Source organism: Lissotriton vulgaris, unplaced genomic scaffold, assembly GCF_964263255.1.
Source record: "Lissotriton vulgaris unplaced genomic scaffold, aLisVul1.2 SCAFFOLD_2315, whole genome shotgun sequence".
NCBI lineage: Eukaryota > Metazoa > Chordata > Amphibia > Caudata > Salamandridae > Lissotriton > Lissotriton vulgaris.
In genome coordinates, this window is record NW_028255822.1 from 153,084 (window position 1) to 177,852 (window position 24,769).

Here is a 24,769-nt window from a genome sequence, read left to right on the forward strand (position 1 = left end):
TTCGGTTCAAACTGTACAACACCACATCTGTAAATAGTCTAGGGCAAAAACAGTGGACAGAAGATGCTCAGTCTATGGTGACTGACCCACTAAGTTTGACATGAAATACTCCAATCCATGTCTGGCAGACTTCCATCAAAAGGTAGTGTCTGTACCAACAGTTGGTTGAAGAAACTACAAAATCCTCTGCTGCTTTGTCAGTATTTCTGTCACCTTTTTTTACCATATAAGTTGCTGCTTCAAATGGGAAAGAAAGCCACATGGGTGCGAAATCTCTGTTCAGGCAGTGTAGAAAATGTGACAGATGTACATCTTATTCCACAATTATGAAGGAAATTCTGTCATAATGGCAGATATAAATTTGGCCATCAAAATTCTAAATTAGCTAAATAATCTAGAGAAAAGTATACCAAAAGGACATTATCTACATGTATTTGAGAAGCCTAAGAGAATTATGAATTGCTGAAAAAAACAAGAACTGTACAGGAGATGGTGTTGAGAGATTGTGCAATCCATTTCCCTAAAAGAAGAAAAAAGGAAACCTAATGATTGACAATTGCTATATGGTCAAGCAGTTGCGTGATCCAAAGAGTTACGTGACATTCCCAATTTCTGATTTTCATTGCAGCACGGGGACACTTGTGTTTTTGCCATTTCTGTAGTAAGACCACACTGGAATATCACACAACTAGGGTGTAGTCCTACACCTAGATGATCCATTCCATCCTACCAGGGTCAAATTTTACTTTTTCGTAACAGCAGGCACAGAGATACCTGATGCCACTCACATATCAATCCCGCCAAAAAAAAACTCTTCTCCATTGACAACACTTCCCAACATGACTACCTGGCGCCACTCGAGAAAAAACAAGTGAGTTTACATGTTTTTACTTTTGTTACAGTTACTCAACTCTCAAATGTTTTGAGCCTTTCATTCTGACTGGCAATGAGTCCATCATATAGGGATCAAGTCTTTTTTTATTGGGAGACAGTCTCACTCTTTGAGAACTGGAGAAAGTTGGTCATGTACGGTTTCCTGTTTTGTACATTAGAGATCTTATGGAAAACTAAGGCACAGTGGTGAGGGACACCGGGGGAGGAAAATACTAAGGATCTGACATGGCCAACCTACCATATCTCAAATTTCTAGTGGTGTCATTGTTTTTTCCCTCTACCGTCTACATGGCAGGAGCTGCTTCAGTGAAAATAAAGAGCAGTATGGTGGGTTAAACATCCTGTGGTAGTGTGGCAGATCTCTTGGCACTGTTTTGTCTTCAGCAAGCAAAGGCCCAAATTGGGGATCTATCTTCATTACAAAAAAAATTACTGCACCTCACATGCTAGAAGTGTTTTACCAGTGTACTTTTCCTGCCCAGGAATGCAGCGGTGTACATGGCAGATCCAAACAGGAAACAAGCAGAGCATATGGCGGCATCAGTGAGGGATGCAAGGACGTGCAGGCTGGGGTGAAGAGCAGTGAATATCTTGCCAGGATACAGTCGGACCATAATCCAGTGTATCTTCGGATGTGCTGGTCGCGGATCCGGACACAGATACCTACCTGGCGGCTCCACCCAGTGGCGTTGGAGGACCCAGTAATACGGGAGGTGGTGAGCACATCCATTACCCAATATTTTGAAGATTAGGGAGGAACTGCCTCCATGCCACTAGTGGAATGGGACGCCTTTAAGGTGGTGCTTTGGGGGCGCTGTATGTCTGAAATGGTGGGAGTGCGCAGTAGACTGTTAGCAGCAGTAGAGGGGGCTGACACTCATCTGCAGGAGATTGAGAAACTGCGCCCTGAAAATCCCGACTGATGGTGACACTTAGAAGAGGCGAGGGAGGTGCTAATGGGGCAGCGCCTAAGATGACCACAAGGCGTATCTTGCATGCACTCATGCCGAGTTGGACGAGTACAGAGCCTTGATGGCCTGGTTGGCCAATCCAGCGCGCAGGGGGTCATCGATCTTGGAGATTCGAGACCCGCAGGGGGTGCCTGCTTTACTCAAAAAGGAATAAACAGCTGTTTTACTTATTCTATAAGGAATTATACAGGAGCAAGACCACTAGGACTGGGGAGGAATCAGAGGGCTTTACACGCGAGCTCCAGGTCCCGCAACTAGAGGAAGAGCAAGCCGAGGAGCTCGGCGGGGATATTGAACTTAGAGTGGACGCGTCGCTATTAAACACATGGCGCAGAATAAAACGCCAGGAACGGACGGGCTCCCGATCGAGTTTAATGCTACTTACCCTGAGCAGTTGGTGCCGCAGTTGGTGACTTTATATAATAGGGCGCGGCAACTGAGTTATCTCCCTGTGTCCACTAGGGAGGCAGTTATTATCCTGCTACCATAACCTGGTAAACCGGCCTGGGATCGAACGGCATACCGTCCGCTATCCATGCTCAACACAAACTATAAGATTTTAAGCCGAATTTTAGCTACTGCCCTGCTGCCTTATATGTCAACCATAATCCATCGCGACCAGTGTCTGGCTTTATTCCCACTCGGAATACGGCCTTCAACGTTCGGAGATTGTTGAGTGTACTCAAAGCGGACTCTTACCCCAAGGCCAGCGCAGCGATATTCACAGTAGACATAGAGAAGGCCTTCGATAGTTTGGAGTGGCCCTATCTCTTTCATGTCATGGCCCGATTCGGGTTGGGAGCAGATTTTATAGCATGGACGGCCTTACTTTATAAATCCTCTACAGCGCAGGTTTGGACGGGAGAGGTGATATCGGACGCTTGCACTGTGACCAGAGGCACGAGGCAGGGATGCCCGCTTTCCCCTCTTTTGTTTGTGTTGGCCATGGAGCCATTGGCGGCAAAAGCTAGGACTGGGAGATATTATGAAGGATTGCAGGTACGAGGACAAATGCATCATATAGCCTTGTATGGGGAAGATCTGCTTATGTTCCTGGGAGACAAGGGGAGAGAATTGTTGGGAGCAAAGGCGGTACTGCACGAACTAGGGGAGATGTCTGGCCTCAGGGTTAATTGGGCTAAATCCTGCTTATTCCCCACTGATGGTAATAGATGCGAGTTGAAAAAAAAACAGAGGAAGTCCGTTGGGAAAGTAGATGCCTCCCCTATCTGGGGGTCCACATATATCATTCTAGTTCAGCTATACTAGAGGGCAACATCATTAGAGCAGTGAGGGGCCTGGCGGGCAGTTTTGTTTTTTGGGGAATGTTGCCACTATCAGTGGCCGGGAAGGTGGCCTTACTTAAAACGGTAGCACTTCCCCGACTGTTGTATTTCTTTGGAACCCTGCTGGTCTGGATAGCAGTGCGGATATTTAAGCAACTTACTTCCATGATCACAGGGTTCTTATGGGGCAATGGGAGATGGAGGGTCTCCCTAAAAGTACTGATGCGTCCACATCGGAGGGGGCCTGGGCAGTGCCGGACTTTGAAACCTATTATTTAGCTGAACAGCTGCAGTGGTTGACACAGCAAGTGGTGATGATGCTGCGAGGCGTGGGTGAGGGGAGAGGATGAGTTCCGGAGAAACAGCAGCTATTTTGAATAGTGCTGGATCCTCCTATTCACATGGGTGCCCTGCCTACGGATCTTAAGACAGCGAGACAATGCTGGACGTGGAGTCTTAAGAGGGCAGATTTTAAAGTGTCGTAGGCCCCTGATATACCACTCACTATGTGCGAGGTGCTTCCCCATGGGGTTCTTGGCAGGACATACAGGATTGGGCTGAGAGGAGGCTGGCTAATCTTGGGGATCTATATGAGGACGGGACCATGGTACCCTTTTGTACATTGCAGGAGCAGTTTGAATTGAGAGGAGGGGACTTTCTACTTCATGCAGCGCTCACGGCGGCTATTCGTGCACATTGGAGAGAGGACCAAGTGGAATCTAAGGTTTCTTTAGGGTGACAATACATAGTGACTGCAGCAGGGAGGTTTAAGGCAGTCACGTGCCTATACAAGGGCATGACCCTTGAGAAGCTACCCCCTTTGGACACACTTAAGTACAAATGGGACGCTGATGTAGGGAGAGAGATTCCGGAAAAGGCTTAGGCTGAGATAGTGGAGCGTGCGAGGAAGAGCACCAGAAATGCCCCGCTTTCAATTGCTCCATTTCTATGTTTTACATCGTGCTTACCTCACGCCGGCAAAAATTAAAACATATTTTAACACTGACTCAGATGAATGCCCGAGATGCCGGGGTGAAGGAGCAGACTTCCCTCACATGCTTTGGAAGTGCCTGCTTCTGGTTACTTACTAGAATGACGTACTTGCTGTATAGAGGGTAGTGACGGATAGGGAACTGGATATGGCATTGCGGACTTGGACCCTGCATTGGTTTCCCCACACAGCTAAAACTAAAATCACTAGCAAGTTTATAGATATCAGACTGGCGGTTGCCAAGAGATAAATCATGAAGCACTGGAAGATGAGCGGGCCCGAGCTTAGATTGCTGGAATAGAGAGTTTATCAAATGGGCGGACTGCGATGGAATGGTTCGGCTACAATTGGCAAAGAGGACAGGAAGTGATAGAGCACTCGAGGCAGCTAGAGCATGGGAGCACTTGGTGGGACTATTAAAAGAACCAGACGCTGAAAGTGATAATGACACGGACCCGGGGGAGCTGGTAACAGGTAGGCCCTCTGTGGCGCATAGAAGTAGCCAGGCGCCCCCATTAGCGATATGTATGATACGTGGACCCAAAGCAGCAGCCAGCATAAAGCTCTATAGTTTACCTTTTGGAGAACACTGATTATGCATTCCCAGGGGTTATTACAGAGAGCAGAGTACTGGGGGATCTGACATGCCTGGAGGGAGGGGAAGGGGAATTTAGGGTATGAATAGTTTTAGTCGGAATAGTTAAGTTTGTTATTTTGGACCCCGTCGAGCATTGAACATTGCTCCCTTTGTTACAGGACCTTTATTTTCGAAGAACATTGCAGAAATGTGCCTTAAAGTTGAGCTGGGATCCTCAGTTAGTTCGAAGGTGTATTGCGATGAGGGGAAGGGGACCATGTTTGAGATTTGAGAGATATCAATGTCTTGTTTCATAAAACCTAATAACATTTGTTTAAAACATAAAATCAAATCAGTAAGGGATGCAAGATATGGACAGCCTTAACAGTACCGATTTCTGGCAGTTGTCCCTTTATCACCACTCCTGAATGTGAGGGCATGCGTTCAGTCCAGATCTGTAAGTTCATCAGTAATTAATTTAGCAGCCTCAGCTAGGGATAGCCCTTACTGGAAGTCAGGCCTATTCTATCAAACCAGTTGTACATGACCCTGAGCTTGGGAAAGAAAAAGGGGCTAGGGTAAATATGTGATAAGAGTCATAGTTCAAATTCATGCTCACAAAGTGGAAAATTGATGGATCATGCACTGCCGAATCGATGGCTGGTATGTGAGCAAACTGAATGCTTACATATCTGCCACAAGATGATTTCTTAGACAATTAAAGATTTAGATTTTTCCATATTCATTGTCAATGTTCATTTGTCATATGCTCGAAAACTCTATCAATCATATGTCAGTAAATTAACGAATAACATGCAGTCAAGGCAACCTCTTCACTAAACCACCACTGCTCCCGTACAATAAATAAAAACCTTACTGAGCATGGATCTCCCTCCAGGTTTTAAGCTCCGCAAAGATGTCTTCCTGATTGATATTTGCCACATCACACATAGGCTCAGGGCTGGGTCCCAGATGCTTCAGTGTGCTCACTGAGGAAGACTAAGAAAATAAAGGAAGTCAGTGAATATTTCCCAAGATGATTTCAGATTAACCAGAGAGGCCATAAAGAACATCACACTGTTGTCCATTTCTACAAGACTTTGCATGACAACCGGTGTCCCAAACCGACGCTGCATAACCACTCATTCCCTGGACCAAATCAGAACAAAGGACTCTCTCCACGATGAAGGATGAAGACACCTATACAGCAGTGTGAAAAACCATAGCCAAGGGAGACCTACAATGGGTGGGATATAGCAAGTCCTGTATCTCTGAAACAAAGTAACAATGTGAGGGGGCTGACATGCACTGGACACTTTAATACAGTTGTGCAACAGTTTTAAGGCACAAAATAGAAAGTTTGGAAATACTTTTATGCTTTAGTGTTTCAGAAAATGCACAAATCTAGAACATTTACTGGCATTTTAACAAACAGCATCAGCAGAATGTTTCAAATTGTGCTAATTGGGCCCAACTATCCTCCCATCCTTGCACTGTTTGTAAAGCATCTGTTGATAACCAATGCTTTATTGTCACTCTTATTCCTGTTACACCAGGGAAATTATTTTATGGGAGTTTCCTACCCAGTAACAAAAACACAATAAATCTCTCTCTATGCAGATGAGATCATAGTCTTACTTACCTTCGGTTACCCTCTTTCTCAAACTCTGTCTCACCGCAGATTCCTCACCATGTGAATACTCAACCCCGATTCAAACTCTATCTGGAAACTTAAAAGTGTGCCATTAGAATGTGTCAACTTGCAACTCCATGCCCATGATGCTATGCTCTGGAAGTGATGAGGTGAGCCGCGTATAAGAGCTGCCCATGTTCACTAACATCAGTTGATTTCTTAGGCAGTCTGTGCTTTTAGATGCAGAGACTATTGGCAGATTGGCATGTGCAGCACACAGATCTCTAAATGTGGGCCTTTTTAGATGGAAAATGGGTTTAGTTTACAGAACGGGGAGGCAGAATGTTTGGTGAGGAATCTACAGTTAGACAGTGTTACCGAGGTAAGTAACTTCTTCTTCTGATAAACAAGTTACTTACCTTCGGTAACGATATATCTGTAAAAATAATTAGTCGTGATAGGTTCCTTACCTTAGAATTACCTCCAGGCGTCATACTGGATCCAGAAAGTTTTCATCAGCAGTACCCCTGCACATTGTAAGGTGGCGTTGTGCCGCTCCGCGTCTATCGTTGGCATCGTGGTCGCTGAGATGACGTCGCTGCAGCTACTTAGACGCCGCCCTCGTGTGCTGACTGTAGTTCTCTACACGACTTTCCGTGCAAGAAAACGCAGAGCCATGCAAGATACTGACCACTGGTGCAATTAAAACTAGGGCCCTGAAAGGGATGACCTTAACCCTACAAATCAGTTTGCAGAATGGGGAGGATGGGTGGGGCAGTAAGGAATCTATCATTACTGATGTTTCTTACAGATATATCGTTACCGAAGGTAAGTAACTTGTTCATCTGAAAGAAACACATAGTGATAGATTCCTTACCTTAGAATAGATACCGCAGCAATACCAACCCTGGTGGTGGGTCTGCAAATCAAGATCACACCAGGAAGTCACGGAGAACAGAATGGCCAAAGAAGCTGTCTCTCCGGACTTGACTGTCAAGGCAATAATGCGTGGTAAAAGTGTGCGGCGAGGACCACGTGGCTGCCCGACAGATGTCTTGCAGGGGGACACCACATCCCAATGCAGTAGTAGCTGCCGTCGTCCTGGTAGAATGAGCACGCAACGCCACTGGAGGTTCCTTTTTAGTCAGAGAATACAGGCTTTGATACACAAGACGACCCAGCGGGAGATAGTCCTCTTCTGTACAGCCTGACCTTTCTTGGCGCCTACGTGGCCAACAAAGAGCTGGTCATCCACCTGGAACTGTTGTGTGCGATTCAGGTAAAATGAGAGTGCACGTTTTGGGTCCAGACGGTGGAGTCTCTGTTCCTCTCTGGAAGGGTGCGGAGGCGGAAAGAAAGTGGGCAAGGTGATAGTTTGCCCGATGTGGAAGGCAGTAACAACATTCAGCAAGAAGGTAGGACGAGTGCGAAGCACAACCTTGTCGGGATGAACAGACAGAAAAGGAGGCTTACAGGAAAGAACCTGGAGCTCATCACGTGCCTAGCGGAGGTGATGGCAACCAGGAAAGCAGTTTTTAAAGTCAATAAACGAAGAGGACAGTTGTGAACCGGTTCAAAAGGAGCGCATATCAGATAAGTAAGAACCAGATTCAAGTCCCATTGCGGCATTACAAGCGGAATAGGAGGGAAAAGGTGAGTAATGACTTTGAGAAATCTATTAACAACAGGGGACTCTAAAAGAGAGGACTGATCAGGGAGCCTGAGAAAGGCCAAAATCGCAGAAAGGTAGCCCTTAATAGTGTCCAGAGCAGAGCCCTGCTGGGCCAGAAAAAGAAGGAACAAATAATGACTTGTGAAAGAGAGGCAGAAAGGGGATCTACAGCCTCTGCTGTACACCATGCCACAAATCTTCCCACCTGCAGCCGAATACCAATTTAGTGGAGAGACGCCTGGCTGCCAGAATGATATCACAGACTTCAGGAGGCAAGTCAAATGGAATCAGCTGTCGCCGCTCAATCTCCACGCATGTAGGCCGAGGCTGGACAGGTTCGGATGGAGGACCGTCCCCTGCTGCTGCGACAGAAGATCTCCCCGAAGAGGCAGACAGATCAGGGGATCCACGCTCATACTGAGTAGCTCGGGATACCAAACTCTTTGAGCCCAGTCCATCAAGAAGGGACTGGTGTTCTTCTGAGAAGGTGTGTCTGCAGGATAGGATGTTTGGTATGGTTGCAGTGAGCTCCAGGTGGTTGCTGTGTTGTATGATTGGGAAAACCACTGGTCAGCAGTGATCTCTTCCCAGTGAGGGAGAGATCCCGGTAGTCTACCCCGACAGGTGTAGTGTGATTGGGGGGAAGTGAAAGGGAGTCACTGCTTGAAGGACATGGCTCCTTTGGCCCCGCCACATGGTGTTGTTTCCTTGTAACTTCCTCCTGAATATACCTGTGTTGATATTTGGTGGTATAGTTGTTGCTACCTCAGGTAAGACGCAGGAGAGTCCGGAGAGGCAGTCTTACTGCCCCCCTGTACAGTGACCTGCGAGTAGTGGTTGTCTGAAAGTCACCCATCGCCTTGGCTATATCTGCGTCTTTCTTGAGCTTTCCAAGCATCTAATCTACCTGCGACCCAATTAGGTGTTCATCATTAAAAGGCAGTTAAAGCAGCTGCTATTGTACTGCTGGCTTAAAACCAGATAGACAGAGCCTGGAATGACACCAGACTATGATAATGGTATTACCACACCTGGTCGCATTTTCGGCTGAGTCGAGAGTGCAGCGGATGGTGACTTTTGAGATGGTCTTGTCCCCTGTAACCAGCTCTTGTCAACATTGTCTATACTGTGCAGGGAGGTGTTGAAGAAGTTCCTCCTTCTCATCCCAATACATCCTGACGTATTGGAGAGCAGGACAACAGAGTTGTACTGCTTCTTGCTTGCTGCATCAATATTTTTACTCTACTTGTCAGAAGATGGACAATACTCTGTACCCAGTGGGTTAGCACCTTTCTGCACCGTGTCGATCATGAGAGAGTACGGGAGAACATGGCATGGATGTAGGGGAGAGTGAGAGCATAGGGTTGTACTTTTTGTTGAACCTAGGTGTGATGACCTGAGCCTTGTCTCCAACTTTGAATGACGGGGTCTTAAGCAGCCCTTTCAGCACTGAGAGGAACTTGAGGGTACGTTGTGTCTTTGAAAGAGTTGTAACCAGGACGTTGTTGTCTTCCTGCACAACGTGCATATCTACTGTACTGTTTTGGTACAAGTTAGTGTCTTGGGGGGGTGGCTAGTGTTTCAGGTGGTTTATGGAGACACATATCGGGGGTCTGTGTTAAGGATCATAGGGACCACATAAGGCTCAGCTGGATACATCGGGCAGCCCTCCCCATAGGAAGTGTGGAGACCCCTCCTGTGAAACTGGAGGAGGTGGCACATGTGATGGCAGTGAGGAAAGTGGTGGGGGAGCTGGGGAAACAGCAGGAAATGTCGGATGTGAGGAGTAGGAGGTCAAGCAGGGAAGAGGCTATGGCCTCTGTCATTAGGTCTCCTATGCTTTGAAGGAGGTGTGGATTCCAAGGTAATTTGGACTCACAGTCGAAGAATTCAGATGAACCTCTGGACCCTGGCGCTTCTCTCCTTCGGATTCAGAGGGTGAGCTCTCCTCTGAACTGGAATGCAGCAGCTAGGTCTTGGAAAAGATGGCTTCTTCCTCAAACTCGACATCTTGTTCCCTGAAGATGTTGGAGTTGCATCTGTCTCATTGCTGCATTCTGCGATTGGTTCTCCTTCAATCACGTTGGTTTTCAAGGGTCTTCTTCGACGGAAAAGTGAGGCATTCCTGGCAGGTGTTCTTGTCATGCTTGGGGGAGAAGCAGAGATTGAAGACTTGAAGGTGGTCCGTCCAGGGGAACTTTACATGGCATTGGGCGCAGTATTGGAAGCGCGTCCTTTCCATCATTGACCTGGAATTCTTGACAATGGGATACCCGAGGTGAGAGGTGAGAGGTGATAGGCCCGAGAGTGGGCTGAGACTCTTAAGGAAGTGTGAGTGTGGTTGTTGAAGTACATTGAATAATGATGAAGCAGTATTGTGAGAATTGTTCTGCGACAACAGGAGTCGAAGAAAGGAATCTGCCCGGCGGTAGGCGGTAGGCGCTATTAGGCATTGAACATGGAGCCCGATTGGTAAATGAATGTCTGAACCCGATGGAGAAAAAAAGCAACTTACAATGGAGGCGGTGTCCCTGAGCATTATCAACTAAGTGAGGAGTTACTATACATCGTATCTCGAAGGACAACTTTGAAAAAAACCAAGTTGCAAACATTTGAGCTCAACACTAGATGGCAGGAGTATGTAGCATGTGTATCTACAGTCACACATGCTACAAACGTAAACAGCATAAGATTCATTCTCAGCTTAGAAGAAGACAAAAACATGCAGCTTTCTTGCACCACATTGCAACACAGGTGGAAGGATAAGTGCTTTCTACAAAATATTCTGCGTATACCAGTGGTGCAGTGATGTGGATGATACCAATAGTTTCATTTGTGGGAAATGTCACTCTGTTTGATTGAGATGAGAGGTTTGAACTACTGTAAGGAACTTAAATGGCCTACCAATTGTGTTGGGAAGTATTTATGCTCCAAATACCGACCACTAAAACTTTCCACATACACTCTCAACCACATTCTCTGAATGGGTTGGTAGGTCCTGCATTCTGGGAGGGGATTTTAATAGTGTCCTACATGACTTTAGACAGAGCGCGCCTCTCCTGTCATAGTCTGCGGCAGTCATTGAATGTTAAGGGGCTGGACCAATTGGTACGTCATTAGTTACTGGCAGATTCTTGGCGCTGTATGCACGGACATGAAATATTACTCCTTTTTCTCTGTTCCACATAACTTGCACACAAGATGAGACAGTACACGTTTATCTTCACTGCTAAGACACAGCGTCACAAATACCACTTTTATTGGTAAAATGGTCCCTGCCATATCGCGATGGAATTGGAAATGGGCAGGACTTTCCATCCTTTTCCAACATGGACACTGTAGCCCTTCTGATTCGAGGATGCAGTTTTTGGGGACACATCAAGAGAAAGTACTATCAACTACTTTAGGGTCAATAACAGGAACCTCCTTCTTCCCCCAAGTTGAATGGAAGGTGTCTAAGATTGTGCTGAGAGGCACGTGCTTTCAAACAACTGTCAGGGCCAAGAAAGTAATTTTAAATGATCTCCAAAAGACAGAGGACTCCCATATTGACCTAGAGCAAGCAGACTCCACAATTGGGGGCCATTCAGCACAGATTTTACAAGCAAAAGAATTTCATGCAGCACCATCAGAAAGATTAAGATGTGTTGACTAAAATGCATAGACAGCTAAACACATACAGAAGCAGATAAACCAGGCATCTCCTTTGGGAAACTATATCAGGGTTAAAGATCCTTGGGAGGGTGACATACATAACTTTTTGGTTGGAATGACACTGCCAGATTCAACTTGTGCCCAAGCTGTGAAGATGGACTCTCCGATAACTGAACACGATAATAGGAGCACTTAACAACAAGGTAACTGTAACAACACATAGATTAGATGGGATCCCCACAGAGTTTTACACAGTAAATCTATACTTCCTTAAATGCATTTACCTTTAAATATTTTGTCCATTGATATTCTATCCTTGATATTAGGTGGTATCAATATACAGTTCCATAATGATTCCTAAACTGCTTACTCTTTACGAAGAATCAAAGAAGTTGGGATATTTGTCACTCCATCATTAATGAAGATCTGGTGGTCTCGATACTTAAGACAGGAAGTGACTCCTTAGATATACCTTTATATAGGCGTATCTCTATCCTGACGACAGAGTACAATATACTCAATCGAATCCTCCTGAGACAATTTCTACCAAATTTGCGCTTCTTGATACATGCCAATCAAAATGGGGTCATAACTGATTGGATTCCTTCCTAAACATTAGGAATTTTCTTGGTATAATAGAATCAGCCTCATAGGAGATGGCCTAATTCTGCTTGCCTCGCACTAGACCTGGAAAAAGCCTTTGATTACGTTAACTGGTATTATGCGATTAAATTCCTAATGAGATTGGTCTTGGAATGCAAATGGTTCAGTAGGTTAAATTACTATATGCCAGGCCGACTGCTACGGTTAAAACCAATAATTGATCTTTCCTTTTAATACCAAATTTCCAGAGGCACACAGCAAGTTTGCCAACCATACCCACTGCTATTCGCATTGGCTGGGGAGCCATTAGCAGCTATGATACAGAAGGAGGATGACCGCTGTAGACTCCAGATTAGAGGAATCCTGCACTCCATCTCCCTATATGCCAACAACATGCTTCTTTATGCGAAAGATGATATAAATGCTAATCTATAGTTTAGGCACTATCATTGTTTCAAGAAGTCTAGGGCCTAGGGGTTAACCGTGGAAAATCATACATCTTTCCACTCAGCCCTGCTCTAGTGAGTGAGGAGGTTGAGCTGGAGGCGGACAACTACGATGGGAGATGTATACCTTCCGTTTTGTGGGTAGAAACATTTATCATACTGACTCAGTTCTTCTGGACAGTTATCTAGTGGCAGTTATGCTATCCTTAAGAGTAGAAATCGCATTGTGATAATTTCTGGCGCTATGCGTTCTCGGCCGCAGCACAATATCAAAGATAGTGATATTAACATTTTGTTAACTTGCCGTTGTTGATCCCAACAATGTTTGGAGGCCTTGTATGGGACACTGGGAGAAGAAGGATGGCTCTGGAAAAACTTAAGCTGCTTCCTAGAAGGCAGGGAGGGGGGTGTTGTATTTTGAAAATTATTACTTAGCGGCCCAGCTCCAATGGATGTCTAGATAGCTAGCAGGCCATCATCTTGTGTAAACAGAGTACTCATCAATACAATTGGGAGGGGATGCTCACAGATGCTGCTTTTTCTGGACTGCCCTCCGCCCAGTGGCCTCCCATAACTGACCAGACTAGTGGTTTGCTGCTTATCAAGAAGTTGAAATAACAGGTCCCCAGTGAGACCATACTGTTAAATTCAGTAAAATAAAGATGAAGGGTCCTTGTTGTAATGTACATGTAGTACTTTTATTCTTGAGATTAGATAGAAGGTACAGCATTCAGGTAGGAATGTAATATGGTAAGAAACCGCACCGGGAGCAGATAACTTCCTGCTCAGCCTCCAGGTAACTGATAAATCCCTTGACGTTACTCTGATTCCGATGGAGACTGTCACTGCAGACTGGCACTGTCACTGCAACTGATTTACTGAGGTGGGGAGACTATGAATCACCACAGTGGGTGTATTATTCAGGGACCCTAGGCTGCTTACTTTCCAAGAACTTCACAATGATACTGGGCTCCACGGGCAATTTTTAATACACTGGAGATTAATGATAGCTTTTAAAGCTCTTTCAAATGTAACATTTGTGGATCTTTGACACACTCAGTCATACAAACGATTCATACAATGGGGACAGGCGACATCTGGTCAGCTAGCTCTATAGATCAATTTTGGAACACGCTGGCACTTCACTAGCCCTGATGAGAAACAGGTGGGAATATTGTTGTCTATTATATGTGTTTAATTACAAGGATTGGCTTAAATTTTACATTAAACTGACAAAGTTGCACGCAATGCTCATTTAAAACACCAACAATTCTGCATCTTCCATTGGGCCTAGGTAACATCATATCTTACAGAATTACACTGGTTCTGAATGCAATAGCTGCCATACTCCAGTGGCAGGCTTAAACCTCATTTTAGGGCCCACACATTGATTTAATTTAATCCATTTGTAGAGCGCATGGGTACACCACCGGTGTGTCCCCACGCTAAAACAGACTCATTAAAAAGGAAGGGAGACAGGTCCCGCTAATAGGACCTACGTTCTTGGGGAGCTCTAATATGCTGAAGGAGAATATCCAACTCTTCAGGTGTCTGTGAAACCTGGTTTCGAGAGTCTCCATTCGTAGACCCTCTGGAAGCGTGTTCCACGTTTTTGCAGGGAGGTATCTGAATGAGCGTGCCCCCATTCTGTGTTAATTCTCCATACATTTACCAGTGCCCTACCTTTAGATCTTATGTTCCGGCTGGGAGTATATTGAGTTATTAGAGCATATAGATATTGTGGGCTTTTTTTTAACAGTATTCGATGACAATAGCACATTGCTTTGAATACAATTATTTTCCCAACTGGCAACCAGCGCAATTCTGCCAAGGTTTTCTTTGTAGATGCTCTTCAAGGGAGGCTTAGTACCAAACGAGCAGGCGCAATTTGTACTGACTTAAGTTTAGTCAGCCCTTTCTTTAATGCTCTAAGTATAGTACATTGCCATAGTCCAGTTGGGAGGTCACAAAGGCATTCTTCTGCAGTATATCAAGGATCTTTCTAAGTATTTTTGGAGTCCCAAAGCATTTTCCTACTACTCTACGGATTTGACTCTCAAATGACAATTTGGAGTCAAACCACACTCCAACATTTTTCACCTCAGTTTTTGGGGTAGGTAATTGGCCTAATGTCTCAGGCCACCAGGCAGATCTCCATATGTTTGGGGCCTTGCCCACAATCATTACCTCAGTTTTGTTCCCATTCAACTTTCAGCAATGATTTCACATCCATGCAGCCACACCCTCAAAACACATGGAGAATTGGAGAGCTGTCTGTTCACCGTTTTGAGACAACATCTCAATCAGCTGAGTGTCGTCAGGGTACAACACAATTGTAACAGTGTACTCCCCCACTAGATCAGCCAATGGTCCCACTTATAGATTGATTAACGTGGGGCTCAGTATCGATCCCTATCGAACTCCCTGAGGTAGATAGATGCTTTTTGTCAGGTATGATTGCTGGGCAACTTGGAAGCTATATGAGGAAAGAAAGGATATCATCCATCACAATGCAGTACTTCTGATACCACATTCCTCTAATCTATGAAGTAGCAGCCCGTGTGAGACGGTATCAAAGGCCGAGCTGAGATCCAACAGGATCATTGCCGCCATCTGCCCTTCATCCGCGTATTGTCTCATTGTATCCGTGGCCATGAGTAGTACTGACTCTGTAGAGTGTGCAGCTCTAAAGCCCGATTGTGATGGGTGCAGTAAATATTTCTTACTGATGTGATTCGTTAGCTGCTTTGTTAACTACTTTTTCAGCAATCTTTGCACAAACGATAATAGCGAAATAGGGCAAAGAATATCTAATGCTGCTTTATTTATGAATACATATAACTATACAAAACAATGCGTCGGAATGAATATTTCTAATAGCAATAAATGCAAAGGAAAATACTAATTAGACCTTCTTTGAAGCACATCTCTCTCACTTTTAGTTGCTATTGAATAAATGTCACCAAATCAACCTGTGGCTCTGTTTATTTTATTTTTTGTTATCCATACTAATATAATAAAGAGAGAACCCAAACCTTTGAGGCGGGAAATCTCAGGAACTACAGCACCAATCACAACACCCAATACAGCGTTGGAAAGGGCAGTTGCAGCAGAATGACATAGGCTATGCAGACGCCCACCATATACATTTAAAAGGTAAAAGAACCGTGCCAGCAAAGTAGTCCCTTGTGGGTGTGTCTGTGTTGTGCTGTGGGCGTGTGCTGGGGGCGTGACAAACGCTGGGGGCGTGTGGTACGTTCCGCCCTTCATGGCATGTCTCATATCGTGTGCTAATCCCACCCTGCTCCCTTTAAATACCCCTGCAACCCATAATCATAACCCACCCTTACTCCTTAAAATACCCCAACACCCTCAAACACTAACCCATCTTAACCCTATGAATATACCCTGTACCCCAAAACCCAAACCTATCCCTAAACCCTAAAAATACCCCTGTACCCCAAAACCCAAACCTAGCCCTGAATCCTATAAATACCCCGGTACCTCAAAACCCAAACCTACCCCTGCACCCTAAAAATACCCCTGTACCCCAAAACCCTAACCTAGCCATGAACCCTAAAAATACCACTGTGCTTTTACCATTCATGCATTTACAACGAATTTTGTTGTAAATATATCCATGGTAAAAGCATATAAAATGTAATGCAATGCGTTATAATGGCATTGCCGAGTCATGGTACTTTCGTAATGAAAGTATGCGGAGTGATGGTATGCGGAAAGAAAGTTGCAGAATAATGGGTGTTTACCCTCCCCGGTAAGTACATTGGTGGCACAGCGGCCCACATCTCCAGCAACATACTCATTTTTTTTCACCACCCATTTGAAAAATGCACAGGTCTCTCTCATTGATGGCCAGCACCGACATACACTTTTAGACACACCTCCCGCCACAAGTTCTAGAATTGCGAACTTTAGAGCTGGGGAGCTACGTTCGAATCTCGGCATCAGCTCAACATCCTGTGATTCCAGGCAAATCGCTTTGTCTCCCCGTGCCTACCACAAATCAATGTGTTCTTCTGTAATGTAAATTCTGCTCATGCCATGTTGTTGAGTTTGTGCTATATAATATTGCAAGGAAAAATAAAGTAGGGAAACTCGAGTTCACACACTACTGAACGCGCACTCTTAAGTGTATCAGCAGTGCACTGTGAATCGGAGCGTTTCACAGGCCAGTCACAGATAAGAAATGCTATCTAAACGAAATCCTACAAAACAATATACTACTGGCCGGCAGCAATTCATACCCGGACAACGTCGGGACGGGCTGCTAGTTCTATATATATTTTCTTAAGCAAAAGATGGAAAAAACAATACATAAATCAATATTTGACAAAAAACTTTTTAGATTACCCTAATCAATTTCACAGATGCTCATTTATATATACACACAAACAGCATTCTGTCCAGAGATAGTCCCATATTCTCATGCAGAAGTACAATATTGGACTACTATCACTCTAGTCCTTTTATCAAAATGATTGTACTCCCATACTTATTTTAACATTTCTTTAAATTTTTTCAAGGCTTCTCCTTTCAAGGTCAACGTGTTTTGGCCCTATAATATTTTAGGACTTATCAGGACTGGGGTAATGTGACACATACCTACAATATCGAAAATGCTCTCTTTATATACATCGTTTTTTATATATACTGAATATATATATATAACTTCAAATCCTACCAGTTTTTAAACATATCACAAACAAACCATATTATACCAAAAACAATAACACCATCTCTTACCAAGGTTATCTACACATTATTCACAAAACCTTTTAATGACTCGGGGATGCAGTCAGTACCTCTCAACCCCAAATAAAGTAAAATAATATCAACAACAAAAAATAGATAGACCACAGCCATTGAACCGTGTTAGAAAGGAAAAAATCACCCAATATGTGCAACCACTTATTCAGTAAGAAGCATATACACATTTTCGAAGTGTTCATATCCTTCTATGAATAATATATGAAACTTTAAACTGCCAAGTTCATCTAGGGTATGTTTTCACATTCCACCTCGTATTTATTAAACGGAGGAATATACTTTCTATTTATATAATGGAGGATATACCTTGTAAAGATGGCGAGTTCAGCGTTTACTAATCCTGCTTGGTTAAACCGGGGCGTTTGTTTTTTCAACTACTTCCACGTTATTGTGTTCAGCTATAGCGGCAACCTGTATCAGATAGTGAACAAAAACCCAGGGATGACAGACAGATGTCTCTACAGTACTTCACAGCTTGATGTTTAATTGATAAAATAGTTATTGTGAATATCCTATCTCCGTGTTTGCGGCATAACTCGTGTATCGGCAACACTTCTGCAGTCTTTAAACAGCCCTGGGGAGGTATCCCTTACCTGCGTTCTCTCTTCAATGTACTTGGACAATAGAAGTGGAAAACATATATATATATATATATATATCCAAAATCGATTCCACGCAATAAAGAAAGGAATGTCCAGGCCAGCTTTGCAGTTATCCAAGAGCTTTTATTCTTAGCTCCTACTCAACGCGTTTCGAGGTAAAACCTCTTGATCACGAGGTATCCCTTACCTGCGTTCTCTCTTCAATGTACTTGGACAATAGAAGTGGAAAACATATATATATATATATATATATATATATATATGTGTAAAACGAGTGGCCAACTACCCAAGATTTTAGGAAAGGTCAAAATTACCTTTCTGAAAAATCGTTTCTGCGCCTCATTTGCCTCTAAATCGGCCTCAATGATCTCCACGCCTTCGGCAATAACGCCATCTCCTCACTACTTCCGATGTCGACTTCGTAGGATTGTCACGTGACCAGAATGTTCCTCACCCGTGAATTTAAACTAATTATGTCGCGGACATGGAAAGCGGACTGTATCCAATCTGGTTGGTCTTACAAACTCCCCTCTTTGTTAGCGGTGTTCTGTCGCCATTTTTTATATATATAAAAATATCTCCATAGGCTTATGTCAAATGCATTTATTGTATAATATGTCCATGTGAAAAAGTCTATTTAGGACAAACAATCCAACCAATAAAAAACAGGATTCTACAACGTAAATCTAGAAATAAATGCAGAACCAGTGGGGCTCCATTGGTACAACATTACCTTTCTGAAAATCATACTGAGAATGACATTCGGTGGTCAGTACTTCTGACTCTACAAAATGTGAAAAAAGAGGAATTACAAGTCAAATTAAACAGCTTAGAGGCAAGATTAATTGCGAAGTAACACACTGCAACTCGAGGTTTTGAGGATCAAGATGAAATCTGGTCGCTTAAATAAATCTCCCTTTTAAATATGAAACTAATCTGACATGTGAAGTTGAAAATAGCTGTATACTTAGTGTATATTGATAGTAGCTCATATGAATATACGTTTGGTTTTTTGATATGTGCTAGATGTCCACTTTATAACTAACGTACTAATGGATATATATATATCATTGTATTTTTTAGACAGGCGGAAACATTATAATGAATATGAAGATGAAAAGGAGATTGTGAGGAGCAGTAGAAAGTACCTCTCACCGGTGGTGGTTTTTCTTTACTTTTCACTTTGTCACTTTCTTGGATTTGTCTGTTTGTTATTAATAATTTGAAATATATACTATTATTTGTTGGTTTTTATATATTTGAACACCTAATCACTGGTATCTTAAGAGAGCTTTCAATGATGTTTACATAACTCTTCAGATTAAACAACGTACTAGCTGAGTTATTTTAGGAATAGGGAGCTATTTACATTTTAGATTACATTTTATAATAGTTGTAAATATATGATTAGGAGCTGGACCCCCGATGCGTGGGAGCTTAGGAAAATAGAGTTTCACTAGTGGCTTAATAAAATACCCCGTCTTTTTTCAATAGCAAGCAGTGATTTTATTATACAAATACTGCGGGTCACATTGAAACAAGTTTTTAGCATACTGTATATTACGCGTGGGGACCAGAATGCATTTCACATAAGCCTATGGAGATATTTTTATATATATAAAAAATGGCCACGGAACACCTCTAATAAAGAGGGGAGTTTGTAAAACCAACCAGTTTGCATACAGTTCGCTTTCTATGTCCGTGACGTAATTAGTTTGAATTCATGGGCGAGGAACATTCCGGTCACGTGACAATCCTACGAAGCCGACATCGGAAGTAGTGTGGAGATGGCGTTCTTGCTGAAGGCGTGGAGATCATTGAGGCCAATTTAGAGGCAAGTGAGGCTCAGAAACGATTCACAGAAAGGTCATTTTGACCTTTCCTAAAACCTTGGGTAGTTGGCCGCTCGTTTTACATATATATATATATATGTTTTTCCTCTTCTATAGTCCAAGTACATTGAAGAGAGAACACAAGTAAGGGATACCTCCCACAGGGCTGTTTAAAGGCTGCTTAAAGACTGCGGAAGTGTATGCCAATACACGAGTTCTGCAAACACGTGTAGTTTAGTTCCTATATTCCCAATAGGCTCTGCGCATTGGAATAACATAAACGATAGTTTAGACGTAGGACTGAAGTCGACTAGGTCTCTATTGAGTATGTTAGACTTAATTGTGAATGCCAGCTAGCTAAGACGTCACTAGAAACTTTCTCGAATAAACAAGAAGGGATTAGTTTCTGACAACCATATAACATGACAACTTTGTTCCCCAAGAATAAGAAATATATCTTCAGAGTCGCAGAAACAATAGATGGCTATTTCACTCAGTTAATTGTGCATGCTTCGTTTCACCAGGGTTTTTGCAGAGAAATAGAGAGACGGGCATTTTCAATAAAAAGGTTATTTATTGAGCAGTCTTCTTTCTCATGCAAGAGAAGTTAATTGCAACAATCGTAACACTTGCTATGAAGTAAAGTGCGTACAGTAAAAGGTGTATTATGAAATAATACTGTAAAAAAGCATTTGTATGGTTTCTAAGCCGTAAGTTACTTAAAATAGATAAAATACATACAATGATAAATAATGACTAAAAGTACTCAACTGGTGCATCTAAAATACGCCTACCCCGGTTTACCTAACCTAAGTCTAGTACAAGGGAAGAAGTAAGTGAGGCGTAGCTTGAGTTAAATAGTTTCTGCCAATAACCTATCCAAGAATTCTCTAAGGGTCTAATCAACTCTGTACCTTGGTTATAGAATGAAGGAGGTCTTGTAACTCTCTCTCAGGACTCGATCTCCCAGTAACCCGCAAGGGTAGTAGGGAAACACTGGAGCTAGATTTCTCGGCAGGAGAAAAGACAGCGTCTCAGTGCGTCAGCTGGAGGGTCGACTTCCTTCGGCACTCGCTACAGCAGGGCGTCGGGCAAGTAGTTAGTCGATCTGCTCCAAACCACCGTGTGTTTGCTAGGGCAGATGTTGCTATATTTATACCTGGAAGGTGCCGAGTTTGACGTAAGGGTGGACATAATAACGTCACTAAGAACTCGAAGTTCTTTACATGCTCCAGGAGTTCTGGAACAAATCAATACTGAAGCAGGGGGAAGTCCCGTACTGCTGAAGGCTGGTTGTCTTCAAGAACTCGTTGTACTCTAGGAGCTTAGTGGAAGTAGCCATGCCATATTTGGACTGCATTGGCTGTGCCTAAATTTGGTTATGATTCTTATGCCTATATAAGAATATGATAAGTTATACCTATATAAGTGCATGAATCGGGAAAATTACACTAGAGCCCTAGATACGTTACAACACCCACTCCACATAGAATGTCCATCTTTACTAAATACTAAGCAGTTATAAAATTTCTAAGCATGTGTTTACAATCCCACCCCAAAAATACATAAAATGCATTTGAAATGGTTTGTACACGAAAAATGAGTATTGTACTGTACGTTTTCCAAGCAGTGGTATCATTCAAATAATGCATATAGTTTTACATTTGAAATGCTGGCTGAATGATTCACGAAATTACATTTATGAAACGGCTCTTAATACAGAAGAGAAGGTCGAGACCATTTCATCACAGATTTATATAATACTGAACATGTGCTAGAGGCTAAGTTTAAATATTATCTCTAGGTATCAAAAAACACAAATCTTGTTCTCTAAGAATAGTTCTACATTAAGCAGATTACTCTGTGCCAAAAAAAAGGTAAATATTTTGGTATTGAGAAAAAATAATTTCGTTGTAGTAAAAAATAGTTCCTAATTTTAGAAGTTCTGTTTATCAAAACTGAAGGCCGAAATCAAAGTTCAGGGAACGCTGTGCGCTTATTTCTCAAGAGTTATTCTCGTTGTTAGGAGAAAACATTAACTCAGATAGGCTGGCAAAGAACTCGTCTACCACAGTAGGTGAAAGTTGAGCCATTTCTGAAAAAGTAGAAATAGTGCATATGTGAGATGCATTACCGTCAGCGTGATCTGGATCAGTTATGTTCACAGAAAGTTGTACCTGTGTGCCGCTTTCATCTCGTACCTCACCGCCACCTCGTCGTAATGGTGAGGTCTCAACGAATGCCGTCATCAGAATTGGTAGCCGCTGGGGACAACGCGTTGCATGAGCCGTTACCGAACCAAGCAAAGTATCGACCTCCATAGGTACTGCTGATGGAAGTGAAAGACATATGTCTAACACGCATTCTTCTCCGCAGAGCATGCATCGTAGAACAGGTAAGATGCAATCTTGCCAGATTGGTCTGAATGATAGAAACCATGTGGTATTCAGATCTCTTAGACGAGCCAAGCCGAGGACCTGTGTTATCTTATTTCGGTACCGCATTGCCTGGATCGTTTGTTCCATGGTAATCTGGGAATCGCTGGTGACTGGATTTGCCATATCGGAGCAGAAGGAACAAAAATAGAATTCCTGCTACGAGTCCCAAAATGAGAGACAGACCCTCGAACACAGAGTGCAAGAAATTTGGAGAATTGCTCAGGACTGCTTCAAAGGGTGCTAACAGTCCCGAAAAAGGTGTCTTAAATACATGTGCGATGCCACTGGTATCTGACATGTTTAAAATTTGACCTAACATTTCTACGAAATGTACGGGGCAGTTTGTTGATCATAATGTATGTATCTCTGCTGAGGTCCTTGTAACTTGCAGATCATACGTTTCTCTAGACGAGGTCAAAGACACAGTTTTTTGTAAAAGAATGGCTTTCATTCTGCTTAATGTATCAATTCGAATAGAAGAGATATTCAATGAAGGCCGAATCGTTGCCTCCATGTCTGGCTTGCTGTTTGGATGCAATACTTGCATACAACAAGTGACCCTGGATGTAACACTGACGAGATAGGCCGTTCCTGGCAACATGCCACAAGAGCTGTGGTCACTTAACATAACGTAGCTGCCGTTGGAAAGCTGCCTGAAAACAGGTTCTATTTGTGTGGCTGGGGTGCCGTGCAAGTGGCAAGAAAGATGAACCCTCACGGGCTCCATGTAAATTCATTGTTTGACACAGAAGTGTACCACTTACCGGTTTTTCACAATTTTTCCCACTAAGAAATACTTCTTTGTTACGCCCACTCCAACATCTATGTGTGTAAGGTAAATTCCAGGTCGACTCAATGTATCCTTTACCCAACCTTTCATACAGGCCCGCTGGTATATAATGTAGGCAGTATTCTAACTGGAATGTCGTTATTGGTATTGTTATGGTACCATGTATTATCCATTCAATGACAGGCCACTCAGAAACTGTTAATGGTAATCTTTACTGTTTTTCAATGCTCAGCACAGTATAGTCTGCTCCTTTTTGTGCCAAAGAGATTTGTTTATCTGTAAGGTTAAAGATAGAAAATAATGACGTTGTGTTGATTAGACGCCAAGGCACGTAGCCTGAACGCAGATTGTGTAACATCCAGCCTAACTGTACAATAGAACGTAATTGGGACTAGCCATGTTGTAACATTAGCATATCCTGTTCTATTATATCAATAGCAGATGATACAATGCTGTCCAAAGAATAAATTCTGAAGGACAGAGCCGTTAACCCATTGTCCACAACAGACAGTGATTTTTCCAAATTAATATGATCAATTTCTCCTATTTTTTCAGTAGTTTCAATTTGCGTTATTTTCCAAGCTTCCTTGTAAGCAGCATATATACCGACGTATATGAAACGTTTTTGATGCTGTTTGCGAGGTCCCAATAAGAAATCCTGAAAGTCAGCACCGTCTTTAAGTAAAGTCAAGTGTTGCTTAATTTCAGGTAGTGTGGATTTCTGTAGCCATTCGAGGCATAGTTTTCCTACAATGCATGTTGTTATTATCCCTGGATGTTGTCTTGAATATCAAGATGAATATCTTGGGTCTGGCCTGTTCTGTTTGAACCCCTGTGTTTGTCCAGGAATCTATCTTGACAGTTATTAGTGTCTGTGGGCCAGATCAACCATTTTTTTCCTATCAGGATTAGTTCTGTTTTGGTGTAAAATATGGGACACATCTAACCCCTCATCTGTAGTGCTATTTCTATCAGGCATAGGCTTTGGTATAGACGGGTTGTTTAAATCTTTTATCTTGGCTAGGCCAAGACAGGTTGTTTGTTGAATGGTGTCTTTCAGGAACATTATTTGTTCAGGGATCATGCAGGCTCTGAATAATGATTCTAATCCCTGTACTCGCCAATCTTTTGAACCCCAGATTGTTTTTGTTTCAATGTTATCTTTCCAGAATTCAAAACCAAATAAAGACAATTGTTCATAAAATTTTGCAGAATATATCTGTTTTGTATTGGTCAACATATTTTTCATTCCTTTCTTATTCACATTTTTTAAATAAAACGTTTCTGGATCTGTGATATTAAACACTGAGAAGTATGGAAATTTCTCATAAAATGTTTTCGAGCTGCCTTTTGGCGGTGTTGGACAATGTTCCCATTGATTAAAAGTTAAAACATTTCTAGGGTTTGCAGATTTATGCAAATAGTGGTGCCCAAAATGATTAAAGCAATACATTTCTTCATAATCAGATGAACCTTCTAAATAATCATGATCTTTAAATTTTGCTGACATTTCTAAATCAGACATCATATTATTAATAGTCTCAAAGTCCCAATCATCAGAGAAACTGCTCGGTGAGACAAACAGCCTGATT

The 24,769-nt window shown here is 42.9% G+C and overlaps 1 protein-coding gene across 1 annotated transcript in view; it reads right to left on the reverse strand.

The window, feature by feature from the left end:
• Positions 1-24,769, reverse strand: part of LOC147658885 (leucine-rich repeat-containing protein 56-like) — a 193,156-nt gene that overhangs the window by 39,073 nt on the left and 129,314 nt on the right. Inside the window, exon 5 of the mRNA XM_086952057.1 lies at positions 5,597-5,718. Coding sequence (XP_086808183.1) covers positions 5,597-5,718 — 122 coding nt within the window. The remainder of the gene's footprint in view (positions 1-5,596; positions 5,719-24,769) is intronic.